Source organism: Coregonus clupeaformis, chromosome 10 (assembly GCF_020615455.1).
Source record: "Coregonus clupeaformis isolate EN_2021a chromosome 10, ASM2061545v1, whole genome shotgun sequence".
Taxonomy (NCBI): Eukaryota; Metazoa; Chordata; class Actinopteri; order Salmoniformes; family Salmonidae; genus Coregonus; species Coregonus clupeaformis.
The window spans coordinates 59,955,532-59,977,857 of NC_059201.1; the positions used below are offsets into that span (position 1 = coordinate 59,955,532).

Genomic DNA, 22,326 nt, shown 5'->3' on the forward strand with positions numbered 1-22,326 from the left:
ATGATTCCATATGTGTTATTTCAAAGTTTTGATGTCTTCACTATTATTCTACAATGTAGAAAATAGTAAAAATAAAGAAAACCCTTGAATGAGTAGGTGTGTCCAAACTTTTGACTGAAAGTGTACATTTATTCCATTTTAAATGCATGCTGGAACACAACAAAATGTGGAAGGGGTATGAGTACTTTCTGAAGATGCTGTACTTAATGTATTGGAAATGTATTTTTTTGTATTATGGTGTTGCAATGTGAACAAACACATTTTCACTAACTCTGGATTAATCAATGTCAGATTGCCCCTTTAGAGGTATGCAATACTGATAATATTAGTACTTCTGTGAAAGGTGACTTCAAAAAAATTTAAATATCGCACTTCTGAACACATGAACCATTGAATCATTAATTATCACTATATCAAATCAATGAATACAGTATATACAGTTACAGAATAGAATACAGTATATACATATGAGATGAGTAGTTTCTGTCTGATGGCCTTGAGATATAAGTTGGTTTTCAGTCTCTCGGTCCCAGCTTTGATGTACCTGTACTGACCTTGCTTTCTGGATGATAGCGGGGTGAACAGTCAGTGGCTCGGGTGGTCGATGTCCTTGATGATCTTATTGGCCTTCCTATGACATCGGGTGCTGTAGGTGTCCTGGAAGGCGGGTAGTTTGCCCCCGGTAATGCGTTCGGCAGACGGCACCACCCTCTGGAGATCCCTGCGGTTGTGGCCGGTGCAGTTGCCGTACCAGGCGGGTGATGCAGCCCGACAGGATGCTCTCAATTGTGCATCTGTAAAAGTTTGTGAGGGTTTTAGGTGCCAAGACAAATTTCTTCAACCTCCTGAGGTTGAAGAGGCTCTGTAGTGCCTTCTTCACCACACTGTCTGCGTGGGTGGACCATTTCCAATTGTCAGTGATGTGTACGCCAAGGAACTTGAAGCTTTCCACCTTCTCCACTGCGGACTCGTCAATGTGGATAGGGGGGTGCACCCTCTGCTGTTTCCTGAAGTCCACGATCATCTCCTTTGTTTTATTTTCCTGGCACCACACTCCCAGAGCCCTCACCTCCTCCCTGTAGGCTGTCTCGTCATTGTTGTTAATCAAGCCTACTACTGTTGTGTCATCTGCAAACTTGATGATTGAGTTGGAGGCGTGGTTGGCCACGCAGTCATGGGTGAACAGGGAGTACAGGAGGGGGCTGAGCAAGCACTCTTGTGGGGCCCCAGTGTTGAGGATCAGCGTAGTGGAGGTTTTGTTTCCTACCTTCACCACCTGGGGGGCGGCCCGTCAGGAAGTCCAGGACCCAGTTGCACAGGGCGCGGTTCAGACCCAGGGCCTTGAGCTTAATGATGAGCTTGGAGGTTACTATGGTGTTGAATGCTGAGCTATAGTCAATGAACAGCCTTCTTACATAGGTATTCCTCTTGTCCAAATGGGGGGCAGTGTGCAGTGTGATTATTATTTATTATTTTCACATGGTACCTGAAACATATCCCAGTCCGCGTGATCAAAACAATCTTGAAGCGTGGATTCCGATTGGTCAGACCAGCGTTGAATAGTCCTTAGCACGGGTTCTTCCTGTTTGAGTTTCTGCCTATAGGAAGGGAGGAGCTACAATAAATGCAGCCTCAGGATATGTGGTTTCCAGTTTGCATAAAGTCCAGTGAAGTTCTTTGAGGGCCGTCGGGGTATGTGCTTGAGGGGGGATATACACGGCCGTGACTATAACCAAATAAAATTTTCTTGGGAGATAATACGGTCTGCATTTGATTGTGAGGTATTCTAGGTCGGGTGAACAAAAGGACTTGAGTTCCTGTATGTTCTACAATTACACCATGAGTCGTTAATCATGAAACACACACCTCCGCCCTTCTGCTTCCCGGAGAGATATTTATTTCTGTCTGCGCGATGAACTGAGAACCCCTCTGGCTGGACCGATTTCGACAGAATATCCAGAGAAAGCCATGTTTCCATGAAACAAAGTATGTTACAGGCCCTGATGTCTCTCTGGAAAGAAGTTCTTGCCCTGAGCTCGTCGACTTTGTTATCCAAAGACTGAACATTAGCGAGTAAAATACTTGGAAGCGGTGGGTGGTGTGCGCGCCTCCTAAGTCGAACCAGCAGGCCGCTCCGAGTGCCTCTCCTCCGCTGGTGATGTTTTTGGTCAGCCGCTGGAATCAGTTGCCCTGGGGAGAGCAAATAAAGGATCTGCTTCGGGAAAGTCGTATTCCTGGTCGTAATGCTAGTAGTTCTGGTGATCCAATAGTTTTTCCCGGCTGTATGTAATGAGACAAAACACTTTATGATCTAATAATCTACAAAATAATACGTAAAAAAATCTTCGTCGGCGCCACGATCATTACCATGTGCAGTATTTTGCCATGGAGCGACAAAAAGTTAATATAATATATTGTAGAATGACTACGAAATTACCAAGCTGTCGAGCTACCCCACCCTATAGCCCATTTTCTCTCTCATGTCTATAAATGCTACTGATTCATAAGAGCTGAGACCTAAAACAGGAAAATTAATCAGCCTTATCATCACACTCAGACTATCCAAACAGTGAGGATGTCATGCAGCTAGGCCGTTTATATTATGGTACGCTCTCAAGTTACTGCCAGTCTGTGGTGAGTATTTTCCCCCCAGTGGTGTTTGTGCAGGTGGAGAGCATTACGACGTGTGAGGAAGGTTCACAAGAGACACAACCTGGTGAAGTAAGTAGAGTTTTTTTTAAGTGGCCATCTTACCTTCTACTTGTACCTCAGAGGAGGCTGGTGGGAGGAGCTAAAGGAGGACAGGCTCATTGTAATTGCTGGAATGGAATTAGTGGAACGAAGTCAAACATGTGGTTTCCATATGTTTGATGTGTTTGATACCGTTCCATTAATTCCATTCCAGCCATTATAATGAGCCCATTCTCCTATAGCTTCTCCCACCAGCCTCCTCTACTGTACCTGCCTGCTCTCCACCTGCTACAGTCATATTATGCATTCTTCTTTGGGTATCTGTATTTTACTATTTATATTTTTGACAACTTTTACTTTTACTTCACTACATTACTAAAGAAAACTATGTACTTTTTACTCCATACATTTTGCCTGACACCCAAAAGTATTTGTTACATTTTGAATGCTTAGCAGGACAGAAAATTGTCCAATTCGCACACTTATCAAGAGAACATCCCTGGTCATCCCTACTGCCTCTGATCTGGCGGATTCACTAAACACACATGCTTCCTTTGTAAATTATGTTGGAGTGTTGGAGTGTGCCCCTGGCTATCTGTAAATAAAAATAAAAAATAAAATTGTGCCATCTGGCTTGCTTAATATAAGGAATTTTTAATTATTCGTACTTTTACTTTTGATAGTATATTTTAGCAACTACATTTACATTTTAGTCATTTAGCAGACACTCTTATCCAGAGCGACTTACAGTTAGTGAGTGCATACAGTTTTCATACTGGCCCCCCGTGGGAAACAAACCCACAACCCTGGCGTTGCGAGCGCCATGCTCTACCAACTGAGCTACAGGGGTACTGCATGTACTTTTGATACTTAAGTATATTTAAAACCAAATACTTGAAAACTTTTTCTCAAGTAGTATTTTACTGGGTGACTTTCACTTTTACTTGAGTCATTTTCTATTAAGGGATCTTTACTTTTACTAAAGTATAAGAATTTAGAACTTTTTCCACCACTGTTCGTCAGCAACACACTTTCATCACAAGAATGAATGTCTCTTTATCTGTAAAAAGAAGTGTGATTGACTAAGCTTGTGACAATAATTATTTGTGAATTAGCTAACCTTGGTAAGCTTAACCTAAACAGTGTAATGGTTAGGGTTCACCTGGGTGGCGCAGTGGTCTAAGGCACTGCATCGCAGTGCGAGCTGTGCCACTAGAGATCCTGGTTCAAATCCAGGCTCTGTCGTAGCCGGCCGTGACCGGGAGACCCATGGGGTGGCGCGCAATTGGCCCAGCGTCGTCCAGGGTAGGGGAGGGAATGGCCGGCAGGGATGTAGCTCAGTTGATAGAGCATGGCGTTTGCAACGCCAGGGTTGTGGGTTCGATTCCCACATGGGGTATGAATTTTTTTTACAAAAAAATAATGTATGCACTAACTGTAAGTCGCTCTGGATAAGAGCATCTGCTAAATGACTAAAATGTTAATGTATAAAATACAATGACATCTACACTGTGGAGATGCAGAAGTTAGGCTTGGATACGGCAGGATAAGGATCCATATGGTGACTTCACCACAATAACATAATTCCTTTTGCCATTTTTAAATATACCAGACACACATGTATTGCATGTACAATCAACAATTGCAACAATGGTATCATATCAATTAATCTCAGATGAAAACAGCAATATTGTATTTTTCAGTTGTGGATGTTGTAAATTAGCTGAGCCAATATTTTCTGTAGCTGGATAAGAAAATGGTACCAAATGTAGTAAACTAAGCTAGCCAGTTGGTTGGGTTGAAAATGCACAAGTAGAGAGATGTCACTTACGATACAATGGTTAGCATCGTCAGCTAGCTAACTTGAAAGGGAATATTAACTGGCAGAATGAAGTTCGATTCCTCATTCCCTTCACATGGAGAATTGATATATATTTTATTTTATTCTAACTGATTGATACACAATGAATATGAGGTGATTATGTTGTATGTGTTGATTAAATTGATTAAACATATGACATATTTCACTTGTCTAGCAGAATATGAGTTTAGGCAGATTTTTGAAAAGTTCCTATAATAAAGATGCAGAGAAAGGCACTGTTGTACCCTCCACAAACCACATAATACACGTTAGCCAATAGAAAACCATGGTCATAGGAATGTATTGAATCTGAAGGACACCAAGTGTCCCATACCCCAATTAATATTCTACTAATGACCATTATTTCAACCTCAAATAATGTGTCAATTTGGAAGAGGACCCCTTATAGTACAGCATGTGTCCTATAAAAACACAACAACAACAAAAAATGTCCCGGACAACAGTCCTATGGTAGATGCCAAGCACTCATTTGGACGACCAATGACGCTACTATACTGGAAGGAAAATGTGTTTGATGCAACACATGGTGAGGTTGCTCGTCTCAGACTGCTTGGCAAAGCAAGCAATTGTGACTCAGAGCACAAGTTTGTCAACTCAGTGATTACGATTTACTGTACAGAAATCAGGAATATGAACCAATTATTAAAACCCCTGCACTTTGGGCCACTCCAACCTCCTCCCTCCCCAAAAGTATTTAAGCCATATGCAATGGAAGGAGCCTAAAATTAGTCATTTAAAATATGGTACAGTACGTGTTTCACATCATGCAAATTTTATCTCATAGCAGTATGCAATATGATCCTAATACGTGACCCTTTTCAAGAAGCTAGGCTTATGTTGCACGTCACTACTTCACAGGATAGGCATTTTACGTTGTTTTTTTTATTGGCCCACGGGAGGCCAGTATGAAAAATGTATGCACTCACTAATTGTAAGTCGCTCTGGATAAGAGCGTCTGCTAAATGACTAAAATGTCAATTGGATCACTAAAAAATGTTGTGCGTATTTTTGGCAAAAATGCCTTCTGGAACATGTGAACTTTCATGTCCCTTAATTACAGACTTGTATGCCATCTGTAAATATGAATACAATTGTTAAAATACGAGCCTAGTTGGCTTAGCCACGGAAAAGACAGGAACCTTTCCGCTTGCCATGATTGACTGACATAATGGAGGTCTGGACATGCCGAAGATGAGTTCGGATTGGTCTTCCACATAGCATGCTTCTGTCTATAACATGAGCTGCTCAGTATATGTAGATAATCCTTGCTATCGCAGCTTTTTTGAAATATAGCTATATCGTTAGCCATGGAGAACTGCAAAAATGTTGCTACTGCTCTCAACAACATTGCTGCCCTGAATTTTGCAGGCGCTATCAACAAAGATCAGTGGGAAAAAGTTGTGATGGACTAATTTCTGCACAAAGTCAGTGTGAACTGGTGTGACTTGACACAATGGGCCAAACGAGCTGTAGCTATCTACAAACTAAATGGAAAAGACACGCTGCCGTGAAGCCTTCATCCATGTATATGGGTAAGAGTCTAGCTACATTTTCAGATATTATCAGTTTCTAATTTAGTAAGAAAGTCATTTTCATTGCAATTTAAAGCGTACTGCTAGCTAACTAGCGAACATTAGCTTGCTGGCTCACTAGCTAATGTTACGTGTATGATCTGTGTAGTAATATTATTAGTATCACATAAATAATTTGCATTGCTAGTTATAGTCTAATGTTAGCTAGCTAGCTAATATTGAACCTAGTAGGTTAGCTTTAGCTACCTGCAGATTCATACTACAGAATTTCATGCATGGTGGCTAGCTATGACAATCAGTTTGTACTGTAGCTATGGGTTGGGATTATGGTTAATGTCTAAACAAAAGACTCCACTTCGCCAGATGATTACATGACCCATCAAGTTAGCCAGGTGTGTCTGGGGGTGATTACTGCCATCTATTGTATTTCATGAACATGTGTACATGTCTAGACAATAGTGACCCATCCACTTAGATGTGGCTGGGGGATGGTTATAGCATTTCTTTCACATGAACTGTCATTTTAGACAACTGTGTCTGGGTAAGAATCACCTAATAATTATAAAATATTTAGAAAATATTTGTATCTGGACACTTTCTATTTTATATATTGCTACTATGCAAATATGCAAGTAACCATTTCACTGTACCGTTTACACCTTCTGTGTCCTGTGCATGTAACAAATAAACTTGACCTGCACCAAAGAGATTAGGATAAAGGCCAAGGACTAGATAAAGTGTATTTCTACTTGGAGTTTTACCACTTCTAGTCTTGAAATCTTTGGTTGTTTACTACACTACCTTACTCACTCTGTTTAGCACATGGCCTCGCATGTGAATCCTTAAAGAGATGGGTGGGGCTAAGGCTTAAGAGGGTGTGAACGATGCTGAATAGATGTAGACAAAGAAGACCTCTCCTGTAGGTGTACCAAAACATTCAAGGTCCATTTTCTAAAAAGTGGGGTTACAATTTTATCAACTTTCAAAGCAGAATTACTTTCCCATTGTTCCTCAACTGCAGTGAATGATATACCATTTTGTTGCTCTGAGTCTATACTTTTATCCAATGTAAAAAAAATGTGCTACATACAGTGGGGAGAACAAGTATTTGATACACTGCCGATTTAGCAGGTTTTTCTACTTACAAAGCATGTAGAGGTCTGTAATTTTTATCATAGGTACACTTCAACTGTGAGAGACGGAATCTAAAACAAAAATCCAGAAAATCACATTGTATGATTTTTAAGTAATTAATTTGCATTTTATTTCATGACATAAGTATTTGATACATCAGAAAAGCAGAACTTAAAATTTGGTACAGAAACCTTTGTTTGCAATTACAGAGATCATATGTTTCCTGTAGGTCTTGACCAGGTTTGCACACACTGCAGCAGGGATTTTGGCCCACTCCTCCATACAGACCTTCTCCAGATCCTTCAGGTTTCGGGGGCTGTCGCTGGGCAATACAGACTTTCAGCTCCCCTCCAAAGATTTTCTATTGGGTTCAGGTCTGGAGACTGGCTAGGCCACTCCAGGACCTTGAGATGCTTCTTACGGAGCCACTCCTTAGTTGCCCTGGCTGTGTGTTTCGGGTCGTTGTCATGCTGGAAGACCCAGCCACGACCCATCTTCAATGCTCTTACTGAGGGAAGGAGGTTGTTGGCCAAGATCTCGCGATACATGGCCCCATCCATCCTCCCCTCAATACGGTGCAGTCGTCCTGTCCCCTTTGCAGAAAAGCATCCCCAAAGAATGATGTTTCCACCTCCATGCTTCACGGTTGGGATGGTGTTCTTGGGGTTGTACTCATCCTTCTTCTTCCTCCAAACACGGCGAGTGGAGTTTAGACCAAAAAGCTCTATTTTTGTCTCATCAGACCACATGACCTTCTCCCATTCCTCCTCTGGATCATCCAGATGGTCATTGGCAAACTTCAGACGGGCCTGGACATGCGCTGGCTTGAGCAGGGGGACCTTGCGTGCGCTGCAGGATTTTAATCCATGACGGCGTAGTGTGTTACTAATGGTTTTCTTTGAGACTGTGGTCCCAGCTCTCTTCAGGTCATTGACCAGGTCCTGCCGTGTAGTTCTGGGCTGATCCCTCACCTTCCTCATGATCATTGATGCCCCACGAGGTGAGATCTTGCATGGAGCCCCAGACCGAGGGTGATTGACCGTCATCTTGAACTTCTTCCATTTTCTAATAATTGGGCCAACAGTTGTTGCCTTCTCACCAAGCTGCTTGCCTATTGTCCTGTAGCCCATCCCATCCTTGTGCAGGTCTACAATTTTATCCCTTATGTCCTTACGCAGCTCTCTGGTCTTGGCCATTGTGGAGAGGTTGGAGTCTGTTTGAATGAGTGTGTGGACAGGTGTCTTTTATACAGGTAACGAGTTCAAACAGGTGCAGTTAATACAGGTAATGAGTGGAGAACAGGAGGGCTTCTTAAAGAAAAACTAACAGGTCTGTGAGAGCCGGAATTCTTACTGGTTGGTAGGTGATCAAATACTTATGTCATGAAATAAAATGCAAATTAATTACTTAAAAATCATACAAGGTGATTTTCTAGATTTTTGTTTTAGATTCCGTCTCTCACAGTTGAAGTGTACCTATGATAAAAAGTACAGACCTCTACATGCTTTGTAAGTAGGAAAACCTGCAAAATCGGCAGTGTATCAAATACTTGTTCTCCCCACTGTATGTCAGAATCGGGGTGGTCGGTCATATATGTAATATTATTGAAATCTGGGGTTACCAGGCTTTACCAACCAACAAAATGAACGTTTTTTTTTTTAAAAGGTGAAATGATCAAATTGATCATACAAACTTCGACAGATGCTGACCTACACTCCACAACAGTGGTGGAAAAAGTACCCAATTGTCATACTTCAGTAAAAGTATAGATACCTTAATTGAAAGTTACTCAAGTAAAAGTGAAAGTCAGACAGTAAAATACTAGAGTAAAAGTCTAAAAGTATTTGGTTTTGAGTATACTTAAGTATAAAACATTTATGTAATTGCTAAAATATACTTCAGTATCAAAAGTAAAATTATAAATCATTTAAAATTCCTTATATTAAGCAAAGCAGACAACACCATTTTCTTGTTTTCACAATTATGGATAGCCAGGGGCACACTCCAACACACAGACATTATTTACAAAATATGTATGTGTTTAGTGAGTTGCCAGGCCAGAGGCAGTAGGGATGACCACGTGTTCTCTTGATAAGTGTGTGAATTTGACAATTTTCCTGTCCTGCTAAGCATTCCAAATGTAACAAGTACTTTTGGTTGTCAGGAAAAATAAGTAAAAAGTACATCATTTTCTTTAGGAATGTAGTGAAGTAAAGTTGTCAAAAATATAAATAGTAAAGTAAAGTACAGATATAAAGAAAAAAACTACTTAAGTACTTTACACCACTGCTCCACAATCCCAAACAGAAAACCAATGATTGATTTGGCAGATCTTATGTTACTTCCAGAGAGAGTTTGAACTGCCAAAATGGTTGACTCTGAGGTCAGTTTAAACAGTCAGACAGGAAGTCATATTATGAAGGTGTTAACCTTTCCCTCCATGTCTCAATCTGTTGTTATGAATGTGTCCTTTGGGTGTGATATAGAGACTGCTCTGCTCCCCAGACAGCAGTCAAGGCAACAGAATCCTACCTCCTTCTACTTCACCTTCTCCTCCATCTCCTACCACCGTCCAGGCTTCTGAAGATTGACTTGGAGTCAGCGCTGTAGGAGTGTGATTTAAAATAGGGCTATGGCATTGCTGTAAAACCTCCAAGTAAAAATCGACATAAAAAGACACCAAACAGCATGATGACCACCACATGCAATAGTTGAAAAATAATCCAGAATAAAATATACCACTAACGTTCCCATAGGAAAGGTGAAAGGGGTAGTTTATGATTTTAGCTTGCTGAAAGTCCTGATTTCAGTCAAAATAGAACATTCACGAGGCTTCTCTCCCAGTTCCCATGAGAATCATTTTAGGCAGGGCAAAAAGTCACTCCCTGCGACCTCTCTCCCCAAGGACTGCAACAGCAGCAACATAAGATACAAGAAAAACTATGCCAAAATAAGGATCATGTAGAAAATAAATAAAGGGCAAAGAGGTGCAGTATACGAAAAAAGGTTTCACCAATGAGCTGCACGCTATGGTATATTTGCTGACTACAGTAGAACTGGATGATGGTGTATAAGCTTTTACAATTGATGTTATGTGAGTTCAAGCTTCAACAAGTTCAACTTTTTATTTAGGAAATTACAAAATTACATATTTTCATTTAGTTGACTGATAAGCATATGCTAATATGGCTTACTCTCAAAAGTTTACAGTGCCTTGCAAAAGTATTCATCCGCTTGGCGTTTATTCTATTTTGTTGCATTACAACCTGTAATTGAAATTTATTTTTATTTGGATTTCATGTAATGGACATACACAAAATAGTCAAATTGGTGAAGTGGAATGAAAAAAATTACGTGTTTCAAAAAAGTATACAAAATAAATAACGGAAAAGTGGTGCGTGCATATGTATTCACCCCCTTTGCTATGAAGCCCCTAAATAAGATCTGGCGCAACCAATTACCTTCAGAAGTCACATAATTAGTTAAATAAAGTCCACCTGTGTCCAATCTAAGTGTCACATGATCTGTCACATGATCTCAGTATATATCCACCTGTTCTGAAAGGCCCCAGAGTCTGCAACACCACTAAGCAAGGGGCACCACCAAGCAAGCGGCACCATGAAGACCAAGGAGCTCTCCAAACAGGTCAGGGACAAAGTTGTGGAGAAGTACAACTCATGGTTGGGTTATAAAAAAATATCAGTAACTTTGAACATCCCTCGGAGCACCATTAAATCCATTATTAAAAAATGGAAAGAATATGGCACCACAACAAACGTGCCAAGGGAGGGCCGCCCACCAAAACACACGGACCAGGTAAGGAGGGCATTAATCAGAGAGGCAACAAAGACACCAAAGATAACCCTGAAGGAGCTGCAAAGCTCCACAGCGGAGATTGGAGTATCTGTCCATAGGACCACTTTAAGCCGTACACTCCACAGAGCTGGGCTTTACGGAAGAGTGGAAAGAAAAAATCCATTGCTTAAAGAAGAAAATAAGCAAACACGTTTGGTGTTCACCAAAAGGCATGTGGGAGACTCCCCAAACATATGGAAGAAGGTACTCTGGTCAGATGATACTATTTGGCTTTTTGGCCATCAAGGAAAACGCTATGTCTGGCACAAACCCAACACTTCTCATCACCTCGAGAACACCATCCCCACAGTGAAGCATGGTGGTGGCAGCATCATGCTGTGGGATGTTTTTCATCGGCAGGGACTGGGAAACTGGTCAGAATTGAAGGAATCATGGATGGCGCTAAATACAGGGAAATTCTTGAGGGAAACCTGTTTCAGTCTTCCAGAGATTTGAGACTGGGACGGAGGTTCACCTTCCAGCAGGACAATGACCCTAAGCATACTGCTAAAGCAATACTCAAGTGGTTTAATTGAAAACATTTACATGTCTTGGAATGGCCTAGTCAAAGGTCAGACCACAATTCAATTGAGAGTCTGTGGTATGATTAAAGATTGCTGTACACCAGCGGAACCCATCCAACTTGAAGGAGCTGGAGCAGTTTTGCCTTGAAGAATGGGCAAAAATCCCAGTGGCTAGATGTGCCAAGCTTATAGAGACATACCCTTTATAGAGACTTGGAGCTGTAATTGCTGCAAAAGGTGGCTCTATAGGTGGGTCAATAGTAATGCACGCTCAAGTTCTGTTTTTTTTGTCTTATTTTTGTTTGTTTCACAGTAAAACATATTTTGCATCTTCAAAGTGGTAGGCATGTTGTGTAAATTAAATGATACAAACCCACAAAAAAATCCATTTTTATTCCAGGTTGTAAGGCAAGAAAATAGGAAAAATTCTAAGGGGTTGTGAATACTTTCGCAAGCCACTGTAGATGCATATGAGTCATGTGAATTAATCAATACTTCAGAAAACAGTGAAAAGTGACCAAAAGTGCCTGAGAAAAGAAAAGCAACAAGCCCTGCTTCATGGACATTTACTCATGTATGTTTCCTAACCTGTGCTGAAACAGGGGGAGAGACCATACATGGCATCTTTAGCCCCAGAGTGGAGAGAGCAGATTAGTGGAGGGGAGAGAATGGGTGTTCTAATAGACCTCCCTTAGCTATTCCCCTCCTCCCAACCCTCAGAAAAGAGGGGGCAGAACTGTTTCACTTTGGCCATTTCTGAAACTCGACCCACTGGAGTGGGATGGGAGGAAAGCATTTCTCTATTTTTTGGACATTTAAGATTGAGACTCATTTGGAGCTGCTCCCTCACTCTCTCTCTCCCCCTCCCTCTCTCTTTCTCTGTGGCTATTTAGGGGTCAATGTTTGTGTCTGTTCACTTACGTAGCACAGGGGCCAGGGAAAGTTTAGAGGAAACAGGGACCTGCGGGGAGGACTTTATTAAGCATGATAAGAACAAAAGCAGTCAAAATAAATCAAAATTAAGAAGAAAGAGAACACAAGGGCTTCCTCTCCTTTTTCTGCGTGGAACCATGTGCATCCATATCCCAAGTAAGTGAGTGAAGTGGGGGGGGGGGGGGAGCGCTTTTATCACAACACCTCGGCACAGGTGCTACTAAGGTGAGGGGAGCACCATGAGGCGAGTCCTGTTGGGCTGGGGGCTGCTGCTGACAGCTGGGGTAATGGTGGCTAGCGCTGCGGGTGCTAGTGGAGGAGGAGGAGGTGGTAGAGGGCAGAGACGCAGAGGAGACAAGCGCAGGGGGCTCCATCGTGTCCAGCACGGCCACTGCAGCTACACCTTCATCCTACCTGAGATGGAGAGCTGTCAGGCCAGCCCCGACCAATACTGCAGCGCCAACGTGGTTCAAAGGGACACACCACCCCCTGCAGAGAGTGAATGGTCTGCCCAGAAACTGCAGCACCTGGAGACAGCCATGGAGAACAACACACAGTGGCTGCAGAAGGTAAGAGCTGATACCTGTACTTGGTTATGATTTTGTGAGTTTAGCAAGAGGACCAAGAGCAGAGCAAAGAGCAGTAGATCAGATGTATCATGAGCAGTAGTCCTCAGTGAGCAATGGTGAATGTAGACCACGTGCAAGGTTCCCTTGTTGTATTGGTCTTACTTATTTGATCTCATAAAACATTAGCTTCCACCTGGTGTTTTGGCTGAAACTCCCTGTGCTTGCTTACATTAAATGAAATAACCAACAACAAAAGTTAAAATTGAATCTGTATAGGGGAGAGCGGGGTAAGTTGAGCCAAAGGGGTAAGTTGAGAAACCTTTGTTTCTAGGAAACCATACACAACATGTATCATTTGACCAAATATTTAGCAAGAAGTAATCATTTCATGGAGTCTGTGAAGACAGAAACCACATGGAAAAAGTGGTAAACAAGTTAGGTTAAATAAACAGATTTTCAGCATGGCAAAAGAATGTATTGTGTTAGAGGTTTCATGATGCTTGTATCTAAACCAAAGTAGATAATTTAAACGTTGTTCTAAGCATCAGTTGGGGTCTCTATAAGCTTCAATATGAGGTCCTAAACCTAGCCTGAAAGTGCATCCTTGTAGCTGTATTTGCCTTGGGGTAAGTTGAGCAAATGGTGGAACCAATGGCAAGTTGAGCAAATTGAAGTGTTTTCTTCCCAGGCGTAACGCAAGACATTATCGCTGGGATATGAGGTAACAACAGGGTCGGACCCTTTTTTTCTATTTTCGCCTAAAATGACATACCCAAATCTAACTGCCTGTAACTCAGGACCTGAAGCAAGGATATGCATATTCTTGATACCATTTGAAAGGAAACAAACTTTGAAGTTTGTGGAAATGTGAAATTAATGTAGGAGAATATAACACATTAGATCTGGTAAAAGATAATACAAACATCATTTTCATCATCTTTGAAATGCAAGAGAAAGGCCACAATTTAATATTGCAGTTTAGGCGCAATTTAGATTTTGACCACCAGATGACAGCAGTGTGTGTGTAAAGTTTCAGATTGATCCAGTGAAGCATTGCAATAATGGAATATTTTGTATCAAGTCTGCCCAAATGTGCCGAATTGATCAAGTGATACATTTTCAAGTACATACCTATAGAGAATATAAAAAAATGATATGGTAATACAAAATGTAAGTTTACACACTCCCAGGAATGTCATACATGATAGATCATTAGCTTATACACTAACTTTCACACATCTAGATGGCCGGGCAGGGTGGGTGTGGCGCCAGAGACAGCAGGGGTTCAAACTGTAGAACCCATTTCCTACATTTGAATATAAAAATTGATTTTATCAAACAAAACTATGCTACATTTTATCTCTGGGACCCTTCGGATAACAAATCAGAGCAAGATTACTGAATGTGAGTACATTATTTACCTTCAGAGGTGAATGTATCAAACCAGTTGCCGTGATAAGTTTTGTTGTTGTGTGCACTCTCCTCAAACAATAGCATGGTATTTCTTCACTGTAATAGCTACTGAAAATTAGACAGTGCAGTTAGATTAACAAGAATTTAAGCTTTCTGCCCATATAAGACCTGTCTATGTCCTGGAAAGTTTGCTGTTACTTACAACAGTCATGCTAATCACATTAGCGCACATTAGCTCAACCGTCCAATATATGGGACACCGATCCCGTAGAGGTTAAAAAGTACGAAGTGTGTGTTAAGCCGGTGTTAAAAGATGCTTAAAATTATAAAAAGACAAAAAAGTGATTGTGATTGTGTTGAATTGTGTTTGGAGAATAAAGATATGTATGGTTTTACATAGGTAGTTGTGATATTTCATTAAATACAGAAATGTGTAGGCGGCTTAACTTAACCTGTGCCTTGGCTCAATTTACCCCATACCCGGGGTATGTTGTGCCAAGAGACCACTTTTTTTTGTACAAGCTATGTTTTCAAAACTGCATGAATTCTGATTATTTCCAGGGATACACAACATCCTGAAATATACAGTGCATTTTGAAAGTATTCAGACCCCTTGACTTTTTCTACATTTTGTTATGTTACAGCCTTATTCTAAAATTGATTAAATCGTTTTTTCCCTCATTAATCTACATACAATACCCCATAAGTACAAAGCAAAAATATGTTTTTATAAATTTTTGCACATTTATAAAAATAAACCCCCTGAAATAACACATTTACATAAGTATTCAGACCCTTTACTCAGTACTTTGTTGAAGCACCTTTGGCAGCAATTACAGCCTTGAGTCTTATTGGGTATGACGCTACAAGCTTGGCACACCTGTATTTGGGGAGTTTCTCCCATTCTTCTTTGCAGATCCTCTCAAGCTCTGTCAGGTTGAATGGGGATTGTCGCTGCACAGCTATTTTCAGGTATCTTCAGAGATGTTGCATCGGGTTCTGGCTGGGCCACTCAAGGACATTCAGAGACTTGTCCCGAAGCCACTCCTGCATTGTCTTGGCCATGTGCTTAGGGTCATTGTCCTGTTGGAAGGTGACCTTCACCCCAGTCTGAAGTCCTGAGCGCTCTGGGGCATGTTTTCATCAAGGATCTCTCTGTACTTTGCTCCGTCCACCATGCTTCACTGTAGGGATGGTGACAGGTTTCCTCCAGACGTGACAATTGGCATTCAGGCCAAAGAGTTCAATCTTGGTTTCCTCAGACCAAATAATCTAGTTTCTCATGGTCAGAGTCCTTTAAGTGCCTTTTGGCAAACTCCAAGTGGGCTGTCATGTGCCTTTTACTGAGAAATGGCTTCCTTCTGGCCACTCTGCCATAAAGGCCTGATTGATGGAGTGCTGCAGAGATGGTTGTCCTTCTGGAAGGTTCTCCCATTTCCACAGAGGAACTCTGGACCTCTGTCAGAGTGACCATCGGGTTCTTGGTCACCTCCATGACCAAGGCCCTTCTCCCCCGATTACTCAGTTTGGCTAGGTGGCAAGCTCTAGGAAGAGTCTTGGTGGTTCCAAATTCTTCCATTTTCGAATATGGAGGCCACTGTGTTCTTGGGGACATTCAATTTTTTTGGTAACCTTCCCCAGATCTGTGCCTTGACAGTATCCGGACTCGGAGCTCCATGGACAATTCCTTTGACCTCATGGCTTGGTTTTTGCCCTGACATGCACAGTCAACTGTGGGACCTTATATAGACAGGTGTGTGCCTTACCAAATCATGTCCAATCAATTGAATTGACCACAGGTGGACTCCAATCAAATTATAGAAACATCTCAAGGATGATCAATGGAAACAGGATGCACCTGAGCTCAATTTTGAGTCTCATAGCAAAGGGTCTGAATGCATATATAAATAAGGTATTTCAGTTTTTTATTTTCAATAAATTGCAAAAAATTCTAAAAACCTATTTTCCCTCTGTCATTATGGGGTATTGTGTGTAGATTGATGAGGATTTGTTTTATTTAATCCATTTTAGAATAAAGCTGTAAGGTAACAAAATGTGGAAAAAGTCAAGGGGACTGAATACTGTGTTTATTTTCAGCAAACTTCAAAAGTAACAGTCAGTATCTGGTGTAGCCACCAGCTGCATTATGTAATGCAGTGCATCTCCTCCTCATGGACTGCACCAGATTTGCCAGTTCTTGCTGTGAGATGTTACCCCACTCTTCCACCAAGGCATCTGCAAGTTCCCTGACATTTCTGGGGGGAATGGCCCTAGCCCTCCGATCCAGAAGGTCCCAGACGTGCCCAATGGGATCTGGGCTCTTTGCTGGCCATGGCAGAACACTGACATTCCTGTCTTGCAGGAAATCACGCACAGAATGAGCAGTATGGCTGGTGGCATTGTCATGCTGGAGGGCCATGTCAGGATGAGCCTGCAGGAAGGGTACCACATGAGGGAGGAGGATGTCTTCCCTGTAACGCACAGCGTTGAGATTGCCTGCAATGACAACAAGCTCAGTCCGATGATGCTGTGACCATGACGGACCCTCCACCTCCAAAATCGATCCCGCTCCAGATTATAGGCCTCGGTGTAACGCTCATTCCTTCGACGATAAACGCGAATCCTACCATCACCCCTGGTGAGACAAAACCGCGACTCGTCAGTGAAGAGCACTTTTTGCCAGTCCTGTCTGGTCCAGCGATGGTGGGTTTGTGCCCATAGGCGACGTTGTTGCTGGTGATGTCTGGTGAGGACCTGCTTTACAACAGGCCTACAAGCCCTCAGTCCAGCCTCTCTCAGCTTATTGCAGACAGTCAGCACTGATGGAGGGATTGTGCGTTCCTAGTGTAACTCGGGCAGTTGTTGTTGCCATCCTGTACCTGTCCCTCAGGTGAGATGTTTGGATGTACCAATCCTGTGCAGGTGTTGTTACACGTGGTGTACTACTGCGAGGACGATCAGCTGTCCGTCCTGTCTTCCTGTAGCGCTGTTTTAGGCATCTTACAGTACGGACATTGCAATTTATTGCCCTGGCCACATCTGCAGTCCTCATGCCTCCTTGCAGCATGCCTAAGGCACGTTCACGCAGATGAGCAGGGACCCTGGGCATCTATCTTTTGGTGTTTTTCAGAGTCAGTAGAAAGGCCTCTTTAGTGTCCTAAGTTTTCATAACTGTGACCTTAATTGCCTACCGTCTGTAAGCTGTTACTGTCTTAACGACCGTTCCACAGGTGCATGTTCATTAATTGTTTATGGTTCATTGAACAAGCATGGGAAACAGTGTTTAAACCCTTTACAATGAAGATCTGTGAAGGTATTTGGATTTTTACAAATTATCTTTGAAAGACAGGGTCCTGAAAAAGGGACGTTTCTTTTTTTGCTGAGTTTCTATTTCCCTTAACGGAGTGATGCTTAATGTAAAAATGGCTCAACTTACCCCACTCTCCCCTACGGTCTACATTTATCATCATTACAGTTCTGCACAAGAGTTACAATGGTAATCAAGCCTGAACAATGTACACCATTTTTTGTTACGGTGCTGCTTTTGAAAATCATATCTCAGGAGATCAACTTTAATGAACCAAATGAACGTTTGATTATTTCTGCTGTTCACTATAATTGGCCTAGAAGTAAATTCTAATTGTGCTCAACCAATGGGAAACCAACCCAGAAGAAGAAAATGAAATTAATTGCTTTGAAATACCTCAGTTCTAATCTATATTCTGAATTAAGGAGCATGAACACCAGTTCAATTGAATTAATTGGGATTATGTTTATGGAGATTCATCGAACAAATTATGAAAATAAGAATAAAGTACTGTATGTGTGTGTGTATGTGAGTGAGTTTGAGCATGTGCAAGTTGACTTTGTGCGTTGTACCTCCCACTTCGATAAAACATGCAAAGAAGGGTCAAGTAAAGAGCTCAAGACTGCCTCACCTCAACAGGAGAGAGGAGGATGACCCTTGAGGTCAGTTTACCATATCAAATCACTGCAGAAAATGTAGGAAGTTTACCCAACCTTCAACTTAAATTAAATCAAAAATCTATTACCGTTGCATTTTACTTTTTCCTACTGAATATTCTAATGCTCTGAATACATCAGTGTTTGTGGAGAATAATATTTAATTTACATGTTTCCTTGTAAACACCAGTAAGTGAGGTAGTTAACAGCGGGTTGTTTAGCTTGCTGCCAAATGACTGACTTCAAATGAGGCTCTCATTCGTGGGACCCAGCCTGGTATGGACAGAGTGGAGTCTCCCTTTGATGTGGCAGAGTGCTCTTTCCCTGATAGCCAGCACGAATCACCGGCTACAGAAAGTATAGATCAGCTCCAAAGAATGGGGAGAGAGAGAATGGAGAAGGCAGAAGCCATTTGAAGTTTGAGGTTTTTTTAATGGCTGTGGTCCAAAGGCTTCTCTGGAAAAGAGCTCTGCCACCATCAAAGACACAGGGATCGGTGATTGTATGTCCCATTTGAAACAGCTTGAGATATGGCCGGGCCCCAGGTTGCACTGAGTGAAAATTGTGCCACTTGCCAAGAGGGGAAATCACATTTACTATGCGCAGCCCTCACAGTTTGATGCCCCCCACTTCAAATGATTAGGGCTTTCTAGTGACATACTGTAGTGGAACCATAAGCTTTCAATATGAACATGGATATGCTTGCTACTTTGCGCCAGCTGATTTCCCTGTGCCTCATTATAAATTACAACGCTCTTTAAGAGACTCACATGAAATGAATCAACCTTTTTTATTTGTAAATATTTTATTTGTACGATTTTTAATATGCTAACACTGGTATCCATCACAACAGCTTTTATGATGTTGAAACGGTACAGTAACAAAATATTATAACCACACTTTTTCCCCATCCATTCTGCTCTGGTTATAGGATTTATAGTTTGGATGTGTTGTGGAGCATAGAGTTGAGACAGCAAACAAACAACAACTGTGTCTCAATTCAAACCAGTCAAGAGACTTGGTAATGAGATTAGCAGCACCATCATGATAGGACAATGTAACATGACAGTCAATGCTATACTGCACTGAATTGAATGGGACCACACATCATAGTGTAGCCCATGCTATTTTAGACATTCCCTAATGTTTTCACAAAACAAGACAGTCTTAATTAACCAGTTGAGTTGACAGCTCTGTTTCGCAATGGCTTTAGTCATCAATCTAGCAAGAGGGCAATATTTTATTAATGTAGTAGTGTCCTGTTGGAAGGTGAACCTTCGCCCCAGTCTGAGGTCCTGACCTTCCTGACCAAGGCCCTTCTCCCCCGATTGCTCAGGTTGGCCGGGTGGCCAGCTCTAGGAAGAGTCTTGGGGGTTCCAAACTTCTTCCATTTAAGAATGATGAAGGCCACTGTGTTCTTGGGGACGTTCAATGCTGCAGAAATGTCTTGCTGCGTTGTCTTGGCTATGTGCTTAGGGTCGTTGTCCTGTTGGAAGCGGAACCTTCGCTCCAGTCTGAGGTCCTGAGCGCTCTGGAGCAGGTTTTCATCAAGGATCTCTCTGTACTTTGCTCCGTTCATCTTTCCCTCAAATCTGACTAGTCTCCCAGTCCCTGCCGCTGAAAAACATCCCCACAGCATGATGCTGCCACCACCATGCTTCACCGTAAGGATGGTATTGGCCAGGTGATGAACTGGCGTGGTTTCCTCCAGATGTGATGCTTGGCATTCAGGCCAAAGAGTGCAATCTTTGTTTCATCAGACCAGAGAATCTTGTTTCTCATGGTCTGAGTCCTTTAGGTGCCTTTTGGCAAACTCCAATGCTGTCATGTGCCTTTTACTGAGGTGTGGCTTCTGTCTGGCCACTCTACCATAAAGGCCTGATTGGTGGAGTGCTGCAGAGATGGTTGTCCTTCTGGAAGGTTCTCCCATCTCCACAGAGGAACTCTGGAGCTCTGTCAGTGTGACCATGGGGTTCTTGGTCACCTCCCTGACCAAGGCCCTTCTCCCCTGATTGCTCAGTTTGGCAGGGTGGCCAGCTCTAGGAAGAGTCTTGGTAGTTACAAACTTCTTCCATTTAAGAATGATGGATGCCACTGTGTTCTTGGGGACCTTCAATGCTGCAGAAATTTTTTGGTATCCTTTCCAGATCTGTGCCTCAACACAATCCTGTCTCGGAGTTCTACGGACAATACTTTCGTCCTCATGGCTTGGTTTTTGCTCTGACATGCACAGTCAACTGTGGGACCTTATGTAGACGTGTGTGCCTTTCCAAATCATGTCCAATCAATTTTATTTACCACAGGTGGACTTCAATTTCGCTTTGTCATTATGGGGTATTGTGTGTAGATTGATGAGGGAAAAAATCTATTTAATCAAATTTATTATAATGCTGTAACGTAACAAAATGTGGAAAAAGTGAAGGGGTCTGAATACTTTACGAATGCAGTGTATAGTTATAATCTGTTTTAGGAACATCTACTCAAAGTATTTCCCCTTCTTTATTTTTTTACCAAACATATCATGACATTAATGATAGTCAAAATCTGTTAAATTAGTGAACGTCTAAATCAACATTTGGGCCATTTAAGCAGCGTGCATCTCTCCTACAGACAAGGGGAGAAGGGCTATGTAAAGGGTTCCATTTAGTTGTTCTGAGCATATGCAATGTGTCTGCCTCCAACGTAAAACAAATGTTTGACTTGCACACAAAATTACTTCTTTGCTTATTTTAGATTTAAGGAAGTGTGTAGGTTGCATTCTTTATCTTATAAAATTATGTGTTTGGATCCGCCTGCTCGAGAAAAATTCAGCGATTGCTTTGCCATGTCTGTGCCATGAAGCAGTCGAGCTGGATAAATGTTTTTCTAAGGACCGCCCCTTTGACGTAACGTTGCAGTGAAGTGATATAAATCGATGGAGTGATGCAGCCAACCACCAGAGGGAGGCAAACACAAGTTTGTTGACAGAGGAGGTTTACATGTGTCACGATCGCTCATTAACGAGAAGGACCAAGGCGCAGCGTGATATGTATTCATATTTATTTACGTACTGAACACACGACAAAACAACATACCTCACAGTCCAAGGTAGACAAAATAACATACCTCACACGGAACAAGATCCCACAAATGACAAGTGCAAAACAGGCTGCCTAAGAATAGTCCCCAATCAGAGACAACGAGCGACAGCTGCCTCTGATTGGGAACCACACCGGCCAACATAGAAATAGACATACTAGAACATCAACATAGAAATATACAACATAGAACATACACACCCTGACTCAACATATACGAGTCCCTTGAGTCAGGGCGTGACAACATGGTCCTAGGAAGTTCTGGATTGCTGTCTTCTGACTTTTAAAATGGTGGGAAATCAATATAATAAGTCATGCAAACATATACATATTTTTGTAAGTAATTATAGTGCCCAATTTCGGGTACTGTCAGCTTAAGGTTAATTTCTTTACACAAATCTTATGGGTTGGGAGTTTGTTGGCAACCCCTAGAGTCTGAACGTCTTTCGCTGTAGCTTTGATCTCGCTCTCTTTCCATCTTGTCTTTGGAGAAGAGCACCCACAATCTTTGAAGCAGAAAGAAACCTAGAAATACTGAACGTTCGTAACTTAGAAACCAACTAGAAACCAAAGTTGTAAAGTATATAGTTACTACTACAGAATAATTGAGTGCTTAGATAATCAGTGTGCTGAACCAGAAGATAATTGGGAGTATTTTCCTTTGATGTTGTGACTGGAGAATCCCAGTGAGTTATCTAGCTTTATGCTAGCAGAGTTCTATGCCTGTCTTGATGAATAACTAAGGTGTACATA

The 22,326-nt window shown here is 41.9% G+C and overlaps 2 protein-coding genes and 1 non-coding gene across 3 annotated transcripts in view; 2 read left to right on the forward strand and 1 right to left on the reverse strand.

The window, feature by feature from the left end:
• rspo4 (R-spondin 4) overlaps positions 1 to 9,823 on the forward strand; it is a 123,820-nt gene extending 113,997 nt beyond the window's left edge. Inside the window, exon 6 of the mRNA XM_041887205.2 lies at positions 9,726 to 9,823. Within this exon, the coding sequence (XP_041743139.2) occupies positions 9,726 to 9,823 (98 nt within the window). The remainder of the gene's footprint in view (positions 1 to 9,725) is intronic.
• trnaa-cgc lies at positions 3,469 to 3,541 on the reverse strand. Its single transcript has one exon. It is a non-coding gene; the product is annotated as a tRNA-Ala (tRNA).
• A 2,937-nt stretch (positions 9,824 to 12,760) lies between the features above and the next one.
• angpt4 (angiopoietin 4) overlaps positions 12,761 to 22,326 on the forward strand; it is a 53,509-nt gene continuing 43,943 nt past the window's right edge. The window contains exon 1 of the mRNA XM_041888841.2: positions 12,761 to 13,120. Within this exon, the coding sequence (XP_041744775.2) occupies positions 12,791 to 13,120 (330 nt within the window). The 5' untranslated portion in view covers positions 12,761 to 12,790. The remainder of the gene's footprint in view (positions 13,121 to 22,326) is intronic.